General features: G+C 38.9%; 1 protein-coding gene across 1 annotated transcript; it reads left to right on the top strand.

Moving 5' to 3' along the window:
* The first annotated feature begins 3312 nt into the window (after positions 1–3312).
* Positions 3313–17080, top strand: cdc25b (cell division cycle 25B). Its single transcript, XM_028801460.2, has 15 exons — positions 3313–3922; positions 5344–5414; positions 6451–6502; positions 7674–7700; positions 8569–8605; positions 8797–8904; positions 9018–9137; positions 9808–9942; positions 11121–11198; positions 12178–12366; positions 12551–12649; positions 12767–12829; positions 13869–13967; positions 14060–14305; positions 15967–17080. Exons 1-15 carry the CDS (start codon positions 3702–3704, stop codon positions 16105–16107), a joined length of 1686 nt encoding a protein of 561 aa, XP_028657293.1. The 5' UTR covers positions 3313–3701; the 3' UTR covers positions 16108–17080.
* The last annotated feature ends 300 nt before the right edge of the window (positions 17081–17380 follow it).

Raw genomic sequence — 17380 nt, 5'->3', positions numbered from 1 at the left:
TTTGTGACAAGAACAGGCCATTCAGCCCCACAAGCTTATCCATCCTATTCATCAAAATAACCTCCAGTTGAGATTTCCAGGTCCATAAATTCCTACTATCCGTCACTACTTGGTAGCCTAATATATTCTGTGTGTCTGTCTGCCTACCCACAAACACGGTATCTTGGCTGTAACACGTTTTCAACTGTGTCCCCATTAGAATGTGTTGGAAAGTAATAACTGAGGTCTACTATAAGAATTCCTTTCATAATTTAAACCACTTTAATCATGTCACTCTCTTAATCTATGAACTGAAAAGGTTCAACTCTTGAACCTCTTCTCATAGCTCATACCTCTCAGTCCTGCAATAGACCGAGCTGCTCTCATCTGGACTTTCTCTAGTGCTGCTATGTCTCTTTTGTAATACAGAGGCCAAAGCCACAGATGAGGCCTCACTAGGGTGCTATATAACTACTAGACATTAAGCCCGTTACAATAACGGGCGCTAGAACAGTAGTCCATAAATATTAGTAGGAACAGTCTATATTAAATGGCAAGGGACCTTTTACCTTATTTATTTTTTCCCATAAAATGCCTGTAGTTTTCTCTGACAGTAATACTGGCTTTGTTGTCCGTAATATGCGTTTAATTTTCTGACACAACAGTGGGCAATCAGCAGATTCTCCCCAACAACTGATTTAATGTGCGCGAAAATAAATCTACTTTTAAAAGTCATTGTATTGTAATATCATGAAAATTCGTATATTTAGGAAAACCCCTTCAACGACTGACACTTTACACTTTACCGGGCCAAGCTTCTTAATCGCAAATCTGACATCCTCAGAGTGAACACTTGCACAACAGCAAACACTAATCCCACCTCTTTGGGGAAGCTGGTCTCCGCGTCTCAGTACCCGATTGGATTTTTCGTGTTTTATGTTTTAGGTCTTACCTCATTTACTGAAATCCGATTGGATCGGCTGCGCGATATTTTATAGGTCCCGCCCTCTCTGTCTTGTGTGATGCATCAGGCGGCCTTTGAAGCATCTGCTTTGAAGCATTGCACCGTGCCCCGCGCATGTGCACTTCACCAGAAGACACACACACACGGACACTGGACGCACACAGGGGTTTTATTAAAGAGGATAACATAAACTCTGTTGACTTGTATTCCTCACATTGTGCCATACAGCCTAACATCCAATTAGCTTACTTGATCGCTTCTGTACACTGTCTTGATGTAGACTGTGACGAGTCCACTATGTCTCCTATAGGTCCTTCTCATGAAATTAACTTTCAAGTATCAGATGTCCAATTTTGTATTCAGATCTAACATTTTTACTTCCTACATGTAATACTTTACATTTACTCACATTAAATTTCATCTGCCACAAATCTGCCCAAGCCTGAATCCTGTCCAAGTCCCTCAATAACACTTTTAACACCATCTAATTCTGAGAAAGTCTCCCTTGTCATAACCCTTTGCTTTCCTGTGTCTGAGCCAATTTTGTACCCACCTACAACCCACACCCTGAATTCCCACTTCTTTTATCACTAGCTTTTCATGTGGTCCCTTATCAAATGCCTTCTGAAAATCTAGATAAATAAAAGCATATGTACTTCTCTGATCATATGTTTTTGCTGCTTGCTCAAAGAATTTCAGCATAATAGTGAAATACAACTTTCCTCAGCTGAGCGATGACACAATACGAAACATGATGCGACGATGTCCTGTTTTCCGTGTATTTTCCTCACTGTGGACACCTAATGTTAACAGGACATTGAAGTAATAATCAAATATTAAAGATTCGAATATGTCTTTTTTCACTTTTACTCAAAAGCGCATGCATTATGGATCGTGTTAATTCGAAAAGACATCTCACCGCTCTGTATGAACCTATAAATAATACTTTAGATAACAAAAGAAATCTGTTACGCACCCAGTATATGAGCATGCTAAATATGTGTCGGGTTTGTGTTGGCAGTTACTCAGCCAAATGGTGGCACTGGACGGGACGCCAACATGTCTCAGCGCCCGATCGCTCATTCACGCATGGAGAGTTCTTTCTACCACGCGGGGGGGAATTCTGCATTTATGAAACGGAACTTGTGCTAAATACACGAATACTATAAAGTCTGGGTTGGAGAGACTTGTGGCAGAATAAATTTAACATACGTAAACTTAAAATGTAAGACGTAGGAAGTAGAAATGTATTAGTACAAAATGGCAGGTCCGAAACTTGAAAGTCCCCCTTATGAGAAGGATCTGACAATCATAGTCGATTCGTCACGATCTACATAAAGACAGTGGACAGTGGCGAATAAGAAGACTAATAGGATATTAGATTATATATCACGATGTGCGGAGAACATGTCAAAGGGAATTATGATTATGCTATATGATTTACTAGTGAGATCTAACCTGGAGTACTTTGTGCATTTTTCAATAAATCCGTAGCAGTACTAGAAAAAGACCAGAGATCGAGCGACTAGACTGATTCCAGAATTTTGAGTTACGACATATAAGGTTAAGATTTAAGAAGCTGAGCCTTTTCAATTTAAAATTAAGAGTAGGTGACGTGACTAAAGTGCTTAAAAATATGCAGTGTTAGTACAGTAGATCCCAGCTGTTATTTTAAAATATATTCATGAACATGGGGACACGGATGGAAACTTGTTAGGAGCAGAATTTGCACAAATGTTAGAAAATGATTTTCACGAATAGTACTGATGCAAATAATAAATTACCGGGTAATGGGGTAGTGCAGGATTTTACAGACCTAAACAAAGAAGTAATGTCTCCATGCCTGGGATGACTGCAGTGTGGCTGGAGTCTAAACACTGGAATTGGGCCTCTTAAGCACTTACGTTTCACAATAGTAGTAAAATTTATGTTTTACACCACCTACATTTCTTTTTTAGGGTGGCTTCGCCACGTAGAGCGTCTTATGTCATAAACTTGCTCTCCCGATTGGCTAGAACTAAGCATTGAGCGTTCTGGTTGGCTGAAAGAATCATGGGCAGCTTAAATTGCTCCGCGGGAAAAATATGTTATTTTTTGTTTGCTACATTTCCCGCCCCCTTTTCCTCATTTTTTTAGCGACTGACAAAGCTGAGAGGCTGAACGGTCTCTATATCGAATTGTGATTGGCTGAAAGATCAAACACTCATGTTAGGCGGAGAAGCCCTGCCCTTGTCCTTTGCTTTTCTTATTGGAAAATGGTGGATGGGGTGGGTCTACTGATATTAGGGCTTCTGTGATTGGCCGAGATCGGCGCTTTACGCGCATTGTATTTTTCGGATTATAAATACCTTCTTTGCGGGCTTTTTTTTCAAGAGAGGTTGACGGTCAGAAACAAGAGGAGTGGTGGGGTTTCTGACCGTGAGGATGTTGGTTTTAAATGTAGTAATTTTCTTTTTCTCTTTATCGCTGTAGTGAGACGTCGCACGTCTTTAGCTTTTTCATTTCTTTTTTTTTCTCTTCATTTTAGTTGATTTTAAACTGTACCGGAGTGTGGCGATGAGCTTTGACATCCTTCCGAAAGTCATTTAATGGCACGCCAACTTCTCTTTCATGATTAAATCTTTTTTTGCTTGCTAATTCGTGTTATTTTTGCTTGTTCGCATCAGTTGCTTTTGGAAAGCTGCTTGCAGACGGATTGCTTTGTTCCTCCTCGGACTACGGCGATACAGTTTGTATTGGCGTTCGCGCCATTAAGAAGATGGAGGTGAACCCTTTGGTATCCGCTTGTTCCTCTCTAGCCCCTGCAGCCGATGACAGCAGGCCCTGCACTCTCCCTGGGCTTTCTTCATCGCTGCAGCTGGGAAGCTGTCGCCGCGCTCCTCTATGCATGCGTGCGCTGTATTCTCCCGAGCGCCAGGCCGTGATGTCGCCTATCACCAACTTGGCTCACGGTCTGAACAACCTGGATGTACTTGGCAGGTAAGTTGCTTGGGAAATGCAGAGTGCGAGTATGCGGTACTACTGCGAGTTTGTTATTGTCCGAAAGCCCGGAACTTATCTTTATATGGTCCGTTCCCCTCGTGCGTTGATCTAAGAATGTTTGGCTGGGTATACTTAAGTCAATCTCGTATTTAATGAGTCGATAAAGCCTTCTGGGTGACATCTTTGCAAATGTACTCTTTCGTTAAGAATTCGATAATGGAAAACTACACTGTGCTCGATGTTTGAGGTGGGACGTAGAAAATGTAGCGACACGTGAATACATTCCACTAGAACTTGGAAGAAAGCTGTCTGTTCACTTAAGGCTTCTATCAAACGTACTGGACCTTCCCGAATAATCGGAAGGTTGTTTTCGATTTTGTGCTGAACATTTGCCTGTTGCCAGGTTTTCCGACATTAATAGTTACGCTATTTGCAATACACTGGCGAACTGTCTGGTTGTTGCTCGGCCCTGTAACCTTAATGTAGCATGAGCTTCTCATCATGGTGTGCTGTTCCGTGGCCATCTCTGGCGGCCGTACCACCTGCACTTCAGAATAAGTCATCCACATGAAACTAGGTATGTTGGGGTCAGGACAACTTTGGATGGGAGACCAAGCATGAAAGCTTGGGTTGCTGCTGGAAAAATAGGATGCCTGTGATTTCCTGGCTAAATTGCCCACAATAGACTGATCAATCTGATCTACTGATCGTCTTTCTCTAATTGGCTATTTCTGTCACCCCTTCACCACCTAATAGCTAGTGTGTGGTGATGGTTGAATTGTCTCCTTTATTGTGTATGTAAAGCGTTTTGAGTTGGTGGATAAGCGCTATATAATTTGCCTCCTGAAGTCCACTATAGCACGGTTTGCTTAGCCAAGTGCCCATGGGCAGGCTGTGAGGGCTAGTAATTATATATTTTAAAAAGAAGAAAAAAAAAAAAATCCTCAATTAATCCCGTGATCTTAGTATGCCATACTGGCTGTGTGTGATCCCAGTAAGTTACTTGAGACAGCCTTTTTGTTTCTTTAACTATGGCTCTCCTTTAGTGTTAAGATTATAGCTTGCTGTTGTCCTTAAGTACCTATTCATCATTGGGAGTACAGTAAAATAAATGGCCTTTTTATTCCCCCTTAAATATTAAAGGCTCATCTTGATGATCAGGTTGGGTTAAAATATGTCAATGTAGAAGTGTTTTTGTGCAGTAGACTGCATGGCAGCTTACACTAGAAATTTGATCTAAGATGCAAAAGTGTTGGTATATTGCAAATGTTGAATTTGTGTGGGTGCTGCTTTCCTGAATTCTTAGCTTGGTGTGGTGTGACCTCAGGGCCGCCTATGTTCTGCCCTTCTCCTGTTGTGGCTTGCAGTTAAGGTCACCAGTTTATCAATCTTTTTAAATCCTGTCTCTTCTCTTACAGTGACACTCCAAAACGAAGACCCCACACACTAAACAAAGTGCCATCATTTGCTTCAGATACTTCGGATGCAGGTTATAATCTTAATTTGAAATTTTCATTGTTTGCTAGCCTTTTTGGGGTGGAGAATTGCAGTTTGTTGGAGCTGGCAGTTATTTTTGAGTACTTTTAGAAGGTAGTGGATATAAAGGGGCCATAATCTCTCCAACTTGGGTTAAATTGTGTGCAAAATAATATGAAACCATTTAAAAATGCGATGCTTCTTTGACAGATCAGACTAAGCTTCATTTTCCTTTTATCAGAAGTTCACAGCTAAGTTTCATATTTGTAGCAAAGTGTTCATTTCAGGGTCTGCTGTACACTGTGGTGGTGGTTGAACCTGTAGTATTGTAGGTTATGGTACAAACAGCTGCCATCTGTGTAATTTAAAAAAAAAAAAAAGAAAAAAAAAACGGTTAAAGCAGTTTACTTTACATACCTGTTCCACTGTAAGGGTATTGCGTCCTGAAGCTTATCTTGTTAGCATTTGGGAGTAGGGCAGGAATCGTTTCTGGAGGGAATGTCTTGTCTCCTACCCTTGTGAGGTCACTTTATGGTTGCACTTAAGATCTGTTTGAAAAGTGTTCTTGTATTAAGCACATGCATGTATTACAAAAATGTTGTAGTCTGCCCAGATTCCCTAAGGTGTCCTCAATCCCAAATCTATGTGGTGGTTGGTGAGCTGATTAACTGCATGGTGTTGCTACCTATGTAGGATGTAATTGTTTTCGGAAATTGACATTTTTGTAGTGGTGGTTTTAAATAGAAGGCCTTTATTTCAAGAGACACTGATTTCAAATATCAAATGCAAGGTTTCAATACATTTTTGAAGGGGGGGAGCTCAACTGCACAATGTCTTCCAAGCCCTGCCCTGTGTGGTTGTCATTTAGGTTTGTGTGAAAGTGATTTATTTATTTATTTATTTTTTAACTTTATCAGACCAATTGGAAGGGTGTAATGCTGCTAATGGTGGTTATCTGCAATATTTAGGATTAAGTTTAAGGGTTGGCTTGGATGTGTTACTAACACCTTTTGATTACACATATTGAAGCGTGTACTATTACCTTACAGGTCTTTGCATGGATTCTCCAAGCCCTGTAGATTCAACAATATTTGATGAACTGTAAGTATTTTTTTTCTACACCACCATTCAAAATGTATGTGCTTTTGGTTAATACAAAGCTCCAGTCCAAATGATGACTGGATCACTTGCCTTGGGGATTAGAAGCATTGTTGCTGGGGGTCAAGGGGTTGTGGCACAGTTGACTTGTCTTCAAGATGTTTCTTTGTCTAAGATGGCTTGTTACACTGTGAAGAATATTCCAAAGGTTTCATTTTGTGCTATAGAACTTATTAAAGGTTAATAAGAGGTTTTAGAAGTCTTCCTTTATATCTGAAACTTAAATAAATAATAAAAAAAAAGTGCACCCTTATTGAACGGAGGAAACAATCTTAAATCCCCCCAAGTCAAATAGAACATTCACCTGGTGCTTTTTAATTTGTGTGTGTTTTGTATCCTTTTATTTTGGGAAAGCTTAATGCCCTTCTTTAGAGTAGAGTTTAGGTCTTTATCTTGAATGGTTTACTATCTCTAATTATACAATTTTCCCCTTTGACAGCTTATTCTGTGTATCTTAAGTAGAATATGCTAAAATGTAGATGTTTTAGTACCCCCACTTCTTTTACTTGTGTAGCATGAAGTTGTGACTGGATGCTGCTTATGAGTGTCATTAGGTTTTTAAATTCCACTGCAGCTGCTGCATATCCGCAGATTAGGATTTGTTTACTAGCCTCTGCTATGTGAAGTTTGGCACGCTTCCCATCTGCCCTGCACTAATGTGTTTTGTCTTCTTTACACGCGTGCTCAAAAGAGCTCTCTACACTTGAATGGCTTTGATGAAAGGGCTGTTTCCAGTTGTCCATACCCCCTTTCCTCCACTCCACCCCCAGCCGCAGCAGTTGTGTTGAGAAAAGCATCTGCCTGCAGTTGAAGCTAGTTGGGGGGCTGGCATGATGCCTCAGGGTCGACATATGGCATCCTACTAATAAACACTGGTGTGGGCCCCAGGCTCTTGAATAAGGCTGATTTGCATACAGGTGGAATATTTGTGTCAAGGGAAGTCCACAAAAGGACCAAGGGGGCCCTGCTTGTCCTTTCAGCCTTTGTGGATTCTATTAATTTGTTTTGGCATGGAGACTGTATAGAGCCAAGTGGCTAAAAACTGATGCATTAAATTTTTTTGTTTCAAGATTGTGCAGTGAATTTTCTAAATGTAAATGTTTTTGGTTTGCAGATATGACAGTGTTCCAGTAATAAAAGAGTAAGTTTTTTTTTTTTTTTTTTCCTTCCTTCTACATTTACTGCCAGCATACATACACTATAAAAATTAGTCTCCCGACTTTCTCGTTTTAGGCAAGGAAGTTTACCAAAGTAATTAAATTTAGGTAATTTAGGCAAGACCGGGTTTAAAAAAAAAAAAAAAAACTAGGGCAATTTTGTTGTGTGTTGACTAAATTCTGTGTGTCTAATTCACAGAGATAAAGGGGGAATGGAGGCAAATTTAGTCTTGTATGAATTAGTGTGCCCGTCCATCCATCCATCCATTATCCAACCCGCTATATCCTAACTACAGGGTCACGGGGGGGCTCTGCTGGAGCCAATCCCAGCCAACACAGGGTGCAAGGCAGGAAACAAACCCCGGGTAGGGTGGCAGCCCACTGCAGGGCACGCGCACACACCCACACACCAAGATTACTGTGCCCTGTAATATATTAACATACCATCTGCAGTTGGTTCTTGTCTTTGTCTTGACCAATCCAGGATCGGGTCCACCTCCCTGCATCACATAGCTGTACTGAGTGGGTGCAAAAAGTGATTGACTGGAACTGCTTTTGCTGCCACCGCCACACATTAGAACTGGGGTGAACTTCCTTTTAATGAAAGCACATTTGGTAAATGGGTTGGGGGCGAGGGGGAAGAACTGTACAAACTTGATTGAAAAAGATTTGAAATTAGTTTCAGTAAATGTGCAACTTAACAGTATTTTTATTTTGTATAAGTCAAACACTTAAATTTAAAAATGTAGCCACTAGAGTGTGGTTAGTTACACCAATTTTATTTATTCTGAAGTTGTAGAAATTTGTGTTTTTTAAAAATAGTTTTTTTTTTTTTTTTTTTTTGTCTTTCAGCACCAAAGTACCTTTCAGAAGAATAAAGTCTTTACCGGTATGTTGTCTTGTTATGTAGAGTAACTGTTTTGCTTGTAGTTGCAGATAATGATAGGCGTGTATTGCACCACTTTGCAGATTTTGGCTGTCTGTAGTCTTGTTTGGGAGGGGCATTGAGGTGCATATCTGTCTGAACATGCAGTATGCCAAAGCAATGAAGATTCTGAAAAGTGTTTTTCCTTTTAACAGATGAGTCTTCTTGGCTCAAGTCCTTCCTTTAAACCTAGAGATCATGAAACTGAAGCCTTTGTATCTGAATGTCCAAGAAGAGTGGAATCTGATAAAGAGAACTTAAATGTAAGAAGGCATTATCTCTATTCTACTTTGTTTGTGTTTTGATATGTCTCCTGTAACAAGGTTAGTGTGATTTAGTTTCTATCTGGTAATTCATGAGTATTCTTTGTTTTCAGGCAGGGTTTGAGTTCAAGAAACCCACACGGCCTATTTCCCGCACCAGACTTCATACCATCCATGGAGGTGATGGGAAGGAAGCCTTTGCCAGTCGGCCAAATTCTGCACCTGCACTCATGGTAGGCTATGCTTTTGTTGGTGTGGTTGGGCACTGTTATCCCAGACAGTTGCCTAAAGTATCAAAGGTCTCTTATGCTGGACGTTTTAATTCATATGTTAACCATAAGGAAACCATCTTGAAGCAAATATTTCTGTCTACAACATAGTGTGTGCATCTGGTTTAGGGGGGTTAGGGTGGCTATGGGAGTGCACATGACCAGAATTTCTTGTTTCATCAGTCCTAAACATTGCGTGTTCTGAAGATTTTACTTCCTGAGTTCTAATTATCCTAAGGCATTAATTTTGGAAAGCAGTTTCAATAAATCTTTATCCCCATGTACTGTGTAACTGGCAAGTGAATTGTTAATGTGCATGGCCTTGAATCCTTTTTGTCCATGTTTTGGGTGGAGGATAAGCCAGAAGAAATAGAGGCTTGACATATGCACACTAGGGTCATTTTATGTTAATTTGACAACTATGCTTAAGTGTACAATTGTCATAGTTGTACTTTGTTTACTTGGTGATTTATTGGACTCTGTGTTAATGTTGCTATATATTTTGCAAAGATTCTCTGAGAGGATATAAGGCTGAAATGATTATTGTGCATGCTCCTTTCTTATCCCATATGCATCTGATGGCATTTGTCCGGTTTTATTTTCTCATGAAACTTCCACTATTCTGTCTCTGCAGTTCTCACCATCACCAGAGTGGGCACATCCAGAAAATAATGATAGTCCCATTTCATTACGTCGTAGTTCATTTACCTGCTCTATTAATGATGAGGATGATGATGGATTCCTTGAAATTCTAGATGATGAAATAGAGGTGAGTGTTTTTGCTTGGTCTCTTTTATAAATTTGTCTTCAATGGCATATGCCTTTTAATCGCATGACGAGTCAACTTGTTAAATTGAAATAAGAGGTTTAAGAATAGATGTCCTAATATATAATTACCCCAGCATCTACAGGGGATGAACCTATTTTTTGTCTGTTACATTAAGTCTTAATGTATAGATCTACCCCATGCCTTCAAAACTTAAGTGACATCATTCCAAGAAGGATTGAAGGTGTTTCTGTGTCGTGACTTATTGTACTAAGAAGAAAAGCATAGTAGTTTTTCACTATCCCACAAAGAAAAGCGTTTTGCACTAATCCTTTAATTCAGTGACCATGAAAGACCTTGGTCTTCATCCAGGTGTTAATGACTCTGGAATAGGAACACCATATTATTCAAAAAGTATTCCCTTATTGTTGACCTGGTTCATGAAAATGGCCAAATTCATTGTCGTATATACTTATGGAACTAAAAATACAGAGTGAAAGATGGTTTATCACCCTTTTTTTTTTTTTTTTTTTTTCTGCTTTCCATTGTTCATGGGTTCAGTTTTTGCAGGTTGTTGTGTGATATGTGCTAGATTCATGTAGTTGGCAACCCTGCCCTCATTCTGTGATTTCTTTCCTCTGGTATTTATCAACTACCATGTGGAGTGTCTGTTTATCCCTGTTGTGATGACCTTTGCATCATCAAAGAAACCATGTGTGTGTGTGTGTGTGTGTGTGTGTGTGTGTGTGTGTGTGTGTGTGTGTGTGTGTGTGTGTGACTTAACACTGTCATTTGAGACCATTCCCCATGACCCCTTAAATTTTGCAGTTTTTTGTGACTGTTCAGGCACAGTTTGTTTTGAATTCTTTGGGTCTGTGTTTACTAAGTGCTTTGAAATCTTGCCCAAAAAAGTGTGTTTATGCCAGTTTGTCAGATTTTTAGTTGATACAATCCACTTAATATGATACATGTTAGCAGCAAAACTTGTGATTTAGGGAATCTTCTCTCCTTTTCCATGGCTATCCCATTTATTGACCATTAGTTTGAGTAGTCTTGTCTTGTTATCTATTTGGTTTGTCACTAATACCCTCGAAGTAATTTTTTGGCTTTATACTGCAACATGTTTTGAAAACTTTGCCTCCTTTTGAGTTTAACTTTGTGCAATTTTAATTTTTTGCTAGAATGATGCAGATGTACCTACTGGGATGGCTAGCCTTCTGACTGCTCCACTAGTCCGCAAGAAGGAGGAAGTGAATAATGTAAGCAAATGGATGATTTTTGTATTAATCCTTCATCGGGAACTTTTATGTACAACAGCTCAAATATCAGCTCAACATTTTGATCAATCAAAAAATGAAGTCCTCTGGCATGATATGGCAATTGACTACGTAATGATCTGAATGTTTTGAGGACAAAATTAAGCCCAACTCATTGGGTACTTTGGATTATTTGAGCTTGGTCATGGTAACATTACCTATTATGGCGAGGGTTAAAGGGGTTCTTTTGAGGCTTCATAAAGTGGTGTAAGTAGATGGGAAGAGCATAATCCTCTCATAGATTTTTGTAAGTGTTCTGGCAAACAGAAATTAACTTACTCAAAATGAATATATGGAGATGGTGGTCGACCACAGGAACAGCAATGGAGGGAGAGTTCCCTTGCAATTTGTTACAAAAGTAGCTTGCTTGGCCTTTGATATTGGCTTTTCCCTGGTCAAAACCATAACAGCATAGTGTTATGGCTTTGTATGTATGCCGTCTAGTTAAACCTTCAGACACAGCCTCAAGTCTTCACTTTTAACAATGTGTTTAATTTTTATTTAAAGGGTTTTTTGGTTGGGTTTGTTTAGGGTTTTGATTAGACCAAAGTGAGTGTTTTGTGCATGTTCTTAATACTGTAGTACCATATTTTTGCACTTTTTGAAATGCATTCTAGGTGTACTCTGGAGTTTAAATGGTTTTCACATGTCAGTGTGTGGATTTTCTCCTGGTACTCTGGTTTTCCCTAGACATTTGATAAAGACAATTTTTTTGAAATGTACCTATTTAGTTGATGGCACATTTCAATGTGTCCTGGAAGAGAGATTCTTTGATTTGTCCAGCTACCATTGGTTTGAACTAGACTAGGATTGTTTGATAATTAGAATTTATTCCTAACCACCCTCCCAGTTTTGTTTTGAACAGTGCTCAAAAATCTACCTGATTTAATACCATTTTTGTAATGCTTTTTAAAACTTACAGCAGCCTATAATTCGTGGTCAACCCCGAGGCCTTTTCAGAACTCCATCTCTTCCATGCCCCATAACAAGGCTGGCACTGAAGAGGCCAGAGCGGCCCAACGATGAGAATAGTCCATTGAAGTTGAAGAGGAGGAAGAGTATTGCTGGTGCAGTGGTAGTAAATGATGACTTTGAAGAGCAGGAACTAATGGTTAGTTGTATGTAAGGAGGTCCTTCCCAACTCCTCCTCCTCCTTCCCCCCCCCCCCCCCCCTTTTCTGTAGAGTTAACAGATTAATGTAACACTTCATTGGATTTTTTTTTATGATTAAGTTTTTATTCCAGAATATTAATCTGTTATCTAAATGTGTAACATTCTGTCATCTTTCACTGCAGAAGTGTCGTTTTGCCCAGAGATCAAAGTCCTTCTGTGATGCAGACATTGGGAAGTTGATAGAGAATGATACTCCAGAACTCATAGGCGATTTTTCCAAGGTAATGAGAGCGCTGTCCAGATGTGTATATAGTTGTGATACAGTATGCCTTCCAGTAGAAAATGTGTTCACTTTTCTTTTCTCCCTCTTTTTGCATTCCATGTAAATTTTGGTGCAGCCTTTTATTTTGCCTACCATAGAAGGTAAACATCAGGACCTTAAATACATTACTCCTGAAATGGTAAGTAAGCGCTTTTTTTTTTTTTTTTTTTTTTTTTTTTTTTGCTTTGTAAAGATAAAATGCTTAAAATTTAAGGAAATAAAGTTTAAGATTGGTTTTTTTTTTTTTTTTCATTCAGGAACGGTCAATGATTTAATCAGTACAATATTACTGATATTTAATGGTTTAAATGCCAGCGTTGATTAATTTGTAGTTTGAACAGCTGTTGGAAAAACGAGGCACGCACACCACATCATAATGCTTCCCTTATAGTTTTGGTTCATCCAGCACAATTTTAATATTCCCTACCTATAAATTGGCCAGGCAACTTCCCTTCCATTTTAGTTATAATCTGGTTTTGTTTTTTTACACCCTGCCTGGGTGTAACTTCTAAATCTGTCGATAAATAATACAGAGCCCGAGTGAGCCGTGCTCTGGTTGTTCAGGGTGTTTAAACTGACCAAAGAGTGATTATTTCCTTTTACAAGGGATTAGGTCTTCAATAACTTTATATGGAATAGTATAAAGTTTAGCCGTTTCCTTTTTAAAGGCTTCTAGAGTACACACCCATTGTAAAAATGGTAATCTGTACAGTGCAAGTAAATTTGTATTTTGCTGAAAATTCTATTGGAGTAGTACACATTATTGTAATTACATTTAGTCTATACTCTACTTGCTTTCACCCAAGATTTCTGTAGAAGTTCAATGTCTCAAAATATTTTGTTGCATTAACGCCCAATATGTCCAGAACTGACTTGTTACTTTTGTTAGTAGTCATGGACTGTGTTTATTTATTTTTCATTTAAGTAGTTGTTGAAGGGAACAGTAATTCCTCTGCTTGTGATCATTAAGGGCATGTAATACTAATCCGGTTAACATCAGAAGTGCAAGTGGCATGCAGTTTCAGTCTTGATTCACAAATACTATAACACATTAAGTTCAATGTTGGCGGTATTCAGGCTTTAGTGGATTTTATTTGAAGGTATTTAATTCTTGTGAGGTGTTTTCTAAATCATGCATGTAACGTAAACCTGGTTAATGGCTGTGGCTTTCTTTTCAGATGGTGTCAGTGCTTAATGGGGAGTTTTCTCATCTTGTTGAGCAATTTGTGATTATTGACTGTCGTTACCCATATGAGTTTGATGGGGGACACATAAAGGTAAGATACCACATTCAAAGTTTTTATCCAACGGAAGAGGATAGAAAAGCAAAACCCAAGCAAGCTGAATACAAGTTTTCATTTTCTGTCAGGGTGCACTGAACCTGCACATGGAGGATGAAGTGGAGGAATATCTGCTAAAAAGTCCCATCACACCCTCCTCCCCAGATAAGCGGGTGTTGATTATCTTTCACTGCGAGTTCTCATCAGAGAGAGGGCCACGTATGTGTCGCTTCATCAGAACAAGAGATCGAATGCTCAACAAGTATCCTAACCTGCATTATCCAGAACTATATATCCTTAAAGGAGGATACAGAGAATTTTTTCCTAAATTTCAGGCAAGTGTCTTTAAATTTTAGAAAAACAATTACATCCCTTAATTACTGTGACCTTATGTACATGTATGAGATCTGCTTTTGTTTAATTTAGTGCGCTTTCTCATAATTAGGCTTATTCTTTTGACTTACTGTGAATGCCTTGTTTATATCAATATTCTTTCTAGCCTCGTTTTTGAAGCAGTTGCTGTTCAGTCCAAGCTTTTTGCAGAACACTGGCTTGACTGAACTAATTTTATATATTTAAAATGGGCAAGTTTATCTGTTTGTATATCCAACCTAATAAAAAGCCTTCAGGCTTGCTCTTACAAAGAGCCCCAGAACCATGTGTTAACATCTTCAGGCCTTTGGAAAGGCTAACCAAAAATTGCTAGTGTCCTTGGAAGCCATATGGATACCTTCATTTGAAAGCATGTGTGCCATCAAAATAAATGGATATATTTGTAGAGTGTAGGGGCAGTATTGGCTGGGCAAATACGAAGTGAGTGTTTGGTAGATCTGTTCAGTTTTCTTTTTGCAGCAAAACCTTTATACCAGCAGTTAGGCATAGCTAAGCTAGTGCCATGCCTTAGCAGTTTTTTTTCTGGATTTAGTTAAATTTGCTGTCCCATTTTAGTTCTCTTTAAAGCTCACCAAGAGGAATATCGGGCCATTCCTTTGTAGGTGTAGACTACAGAAGAATGACATTAATATGGAACCTAACACAACAGATGTCCAGGCAAACAGTGTGGAGATTTTGTGGTAGGGCTTGAGATATACGATTGTTTCCGTGAAGGAAGTTTGATTTGATCTATAGACTGATCACTAAATAACTATGAACTCTACTGGATACACCAAGAGGGGAAACTTCCCTGTTTAATGTGGAAGGTTATAATAATTTCAGGTGTCTGTTATCTGGTTAACTGTTGGGAGTGTAACATTGTTCCTAAAGTAATGTAACAATGTAGCAAAAATATAGCAATGCCAAAAGGCCTGAAGTGGAGTAATAGCTTTTTATCTCATGCAAGCTAGGTATCTGTACAGATGGCACCTTTTTGTTAAAGCTGAATAAAGGTGGAGGTGTAGAAATGTTTTGTTTAGTTTGGAAGCTGATATCCACCTTGCCCTAGGTTTTATAAAGGGGGCTCAAACATTAATGAATGAAGCTTATGCAGATTGCTTCTTGTCATCTTCATTTGCTCCATTGAACCCAAGCAGTGCCACAAATATAAATCAGACTGGCTCGGCAACTGAGTAGGGAGCATTGGACAGATCTAGAGTTAAATGCTGAAACGGATGTATGAATGTACATTGTGAGAGAAGTGTGCTTGAAAAGGAACTTTTACTATGTAAGTATATTTGGGAGGAAATTTCGGGGGGTGAAACAATCTCGGAATTGCCAAGACTAAAGTTAAGGATTTTTTGCCCACTGATAGGCAAATTTAGTCAGGTATTTGAACAGTGCACTACAGTACAGAAATGAGGTCTCTTGGACATATGTCAGACTCTAATTTGTTTTAAAAATTGTAGATCAACGGGCAATTTTTTGATACTAATTTTAAATCATTTTATTAGTTAAATGTCTTTACAAATTTGGTGTCTAGTTGACTTTGTGCCAAATTAAACACTCCTGTTTTTTTGTGAGATTTGGTGTGTTGATTGCTTTCCTCTTGTATGCCCAACAGACAAAGTGTGAACCACAAGACTACAGGCCCATGCACCACGTGGACTTCAAAGAAGATCTGAGGAAGTTCCGCATGAAGAGCCGCACATGGGCAGGAGAAAAGAGCAAGAGAGATTTATATAGTCGTCTTAAAATGTTGTAAGAGCAGCTGTGGATTGCAGGAAGAGGATGACTGCTAGTTTTCCACATTGAGTTATTGGCAGTTCCATCATTTTTACACAACTGGGATTGGATGACTACTCCTCCTTATGGAATGAAAACAAATTGTTTTTTCCAGGTTTTGGTTTTAAATTTTACCAACACAAACACCGTACTGTTAAGCATTCAAAGCAGTTTTCTTCTAGGTTTGTTCTTTGAATTGGTGAACATTTGGGAGTTTGCCTTTTGCAAAGTTTTGGTCTGTCACTGCCAACTGTACCGTGACAGCTTCCTTTAAACAGAAGCACAGAAAAATAATGAAGCTGCAGCCACAGGAGATCTTACCGTGTTTGATTAAATGTTCATTGTGTTAACTACAAACACAACTCCAAACAATGGAACTGCCTCTTCCATCACAAGTTGATGCTGCCATTCAAGCACTTGTCAGAGTGAGGTGTGTGTGTGTGTTTTTAATTTTTTTTTTTTTTTTTTTTTTTTTTGGCAGTGAATGGAATTATTTAAAATGCTACTCTGTCTGGGGGTGTGCAAGTAGCATTTCTATTGGGTGTAAATTTTCTCCCCAGTTTAACCCAGCATAGCTCATTGGATAGTGAACATGCAAGACTGTACAATTGTCAGTTTGATTTTTAATTTTGTGTGCACAAAGCTCAATTAAGGCATATTGCTAAAGAAGCCAGAATCAGTCTTGCTGTTTTTTGATTATCCCGACTATGTAAGATGCTGGTTCAATCATTGTCTTGCCCAGTTGCAGTTGAAGCTGCTGGTCAGCTCAGAAGTTGGTACGTAATTACCGATTGTGCAATAGTGTAATGAAACAATATTGCATTTTAATTGTGTTTTTTTGGGGGGGAGGGGTGGGTTGGGTTAGTATTTTACTGACTAGGTTATCGTTCTGTCACGGTTAACTTTACCTCCTGCATTTGCAGAAGAGTGGGGAAATAAACAACTCACTGCTACCTCTTGTTTTAGTGTGATGTTTTTGTTCAAGCTTTTTCAGAAGTCTGCACCAGTAAGTCCTCCCTTGGACCTCTCATGCACTGAAAGGCAAGCCAGTCTGGTCTAGGCTACGCAGCATGTTAAATTGATCATATTACGTTAACGTACTAAATATATAACTACACTATTTTGTGTGTGCTGCTTTTGCATTTTTAAATTTTTGACTAGTCACTCAAATGTACCATAACCTTTTTTACTTCCTTAACTTACCATTTGTGAAATAGTTTTACTTTTACAGAGTTTAGCATCGGCAACCCCAG

The sequence above is a fragment of the Erpetoichthys calabaricus genome, chromosome 5, assembly GCF_900747795.2.
Source record: "Erpetoichthys calabaricus chromosome 5, fErpCal1.3, whole genome shotgun sequence".
In the NCBI taxonomy this organism is placed as follows: Eukaryota; Metazoa; Chordata; class Cladistia; order Polypteriformes; family Polypteridae; genus Erpetoichthys; species Erpetoichthys calabaricus.
The sequence above is the reverse complement of the archived record's forward strand: the minus strand, read 5'-3'. Positions and strand labels throughout refer to the sequence as shown.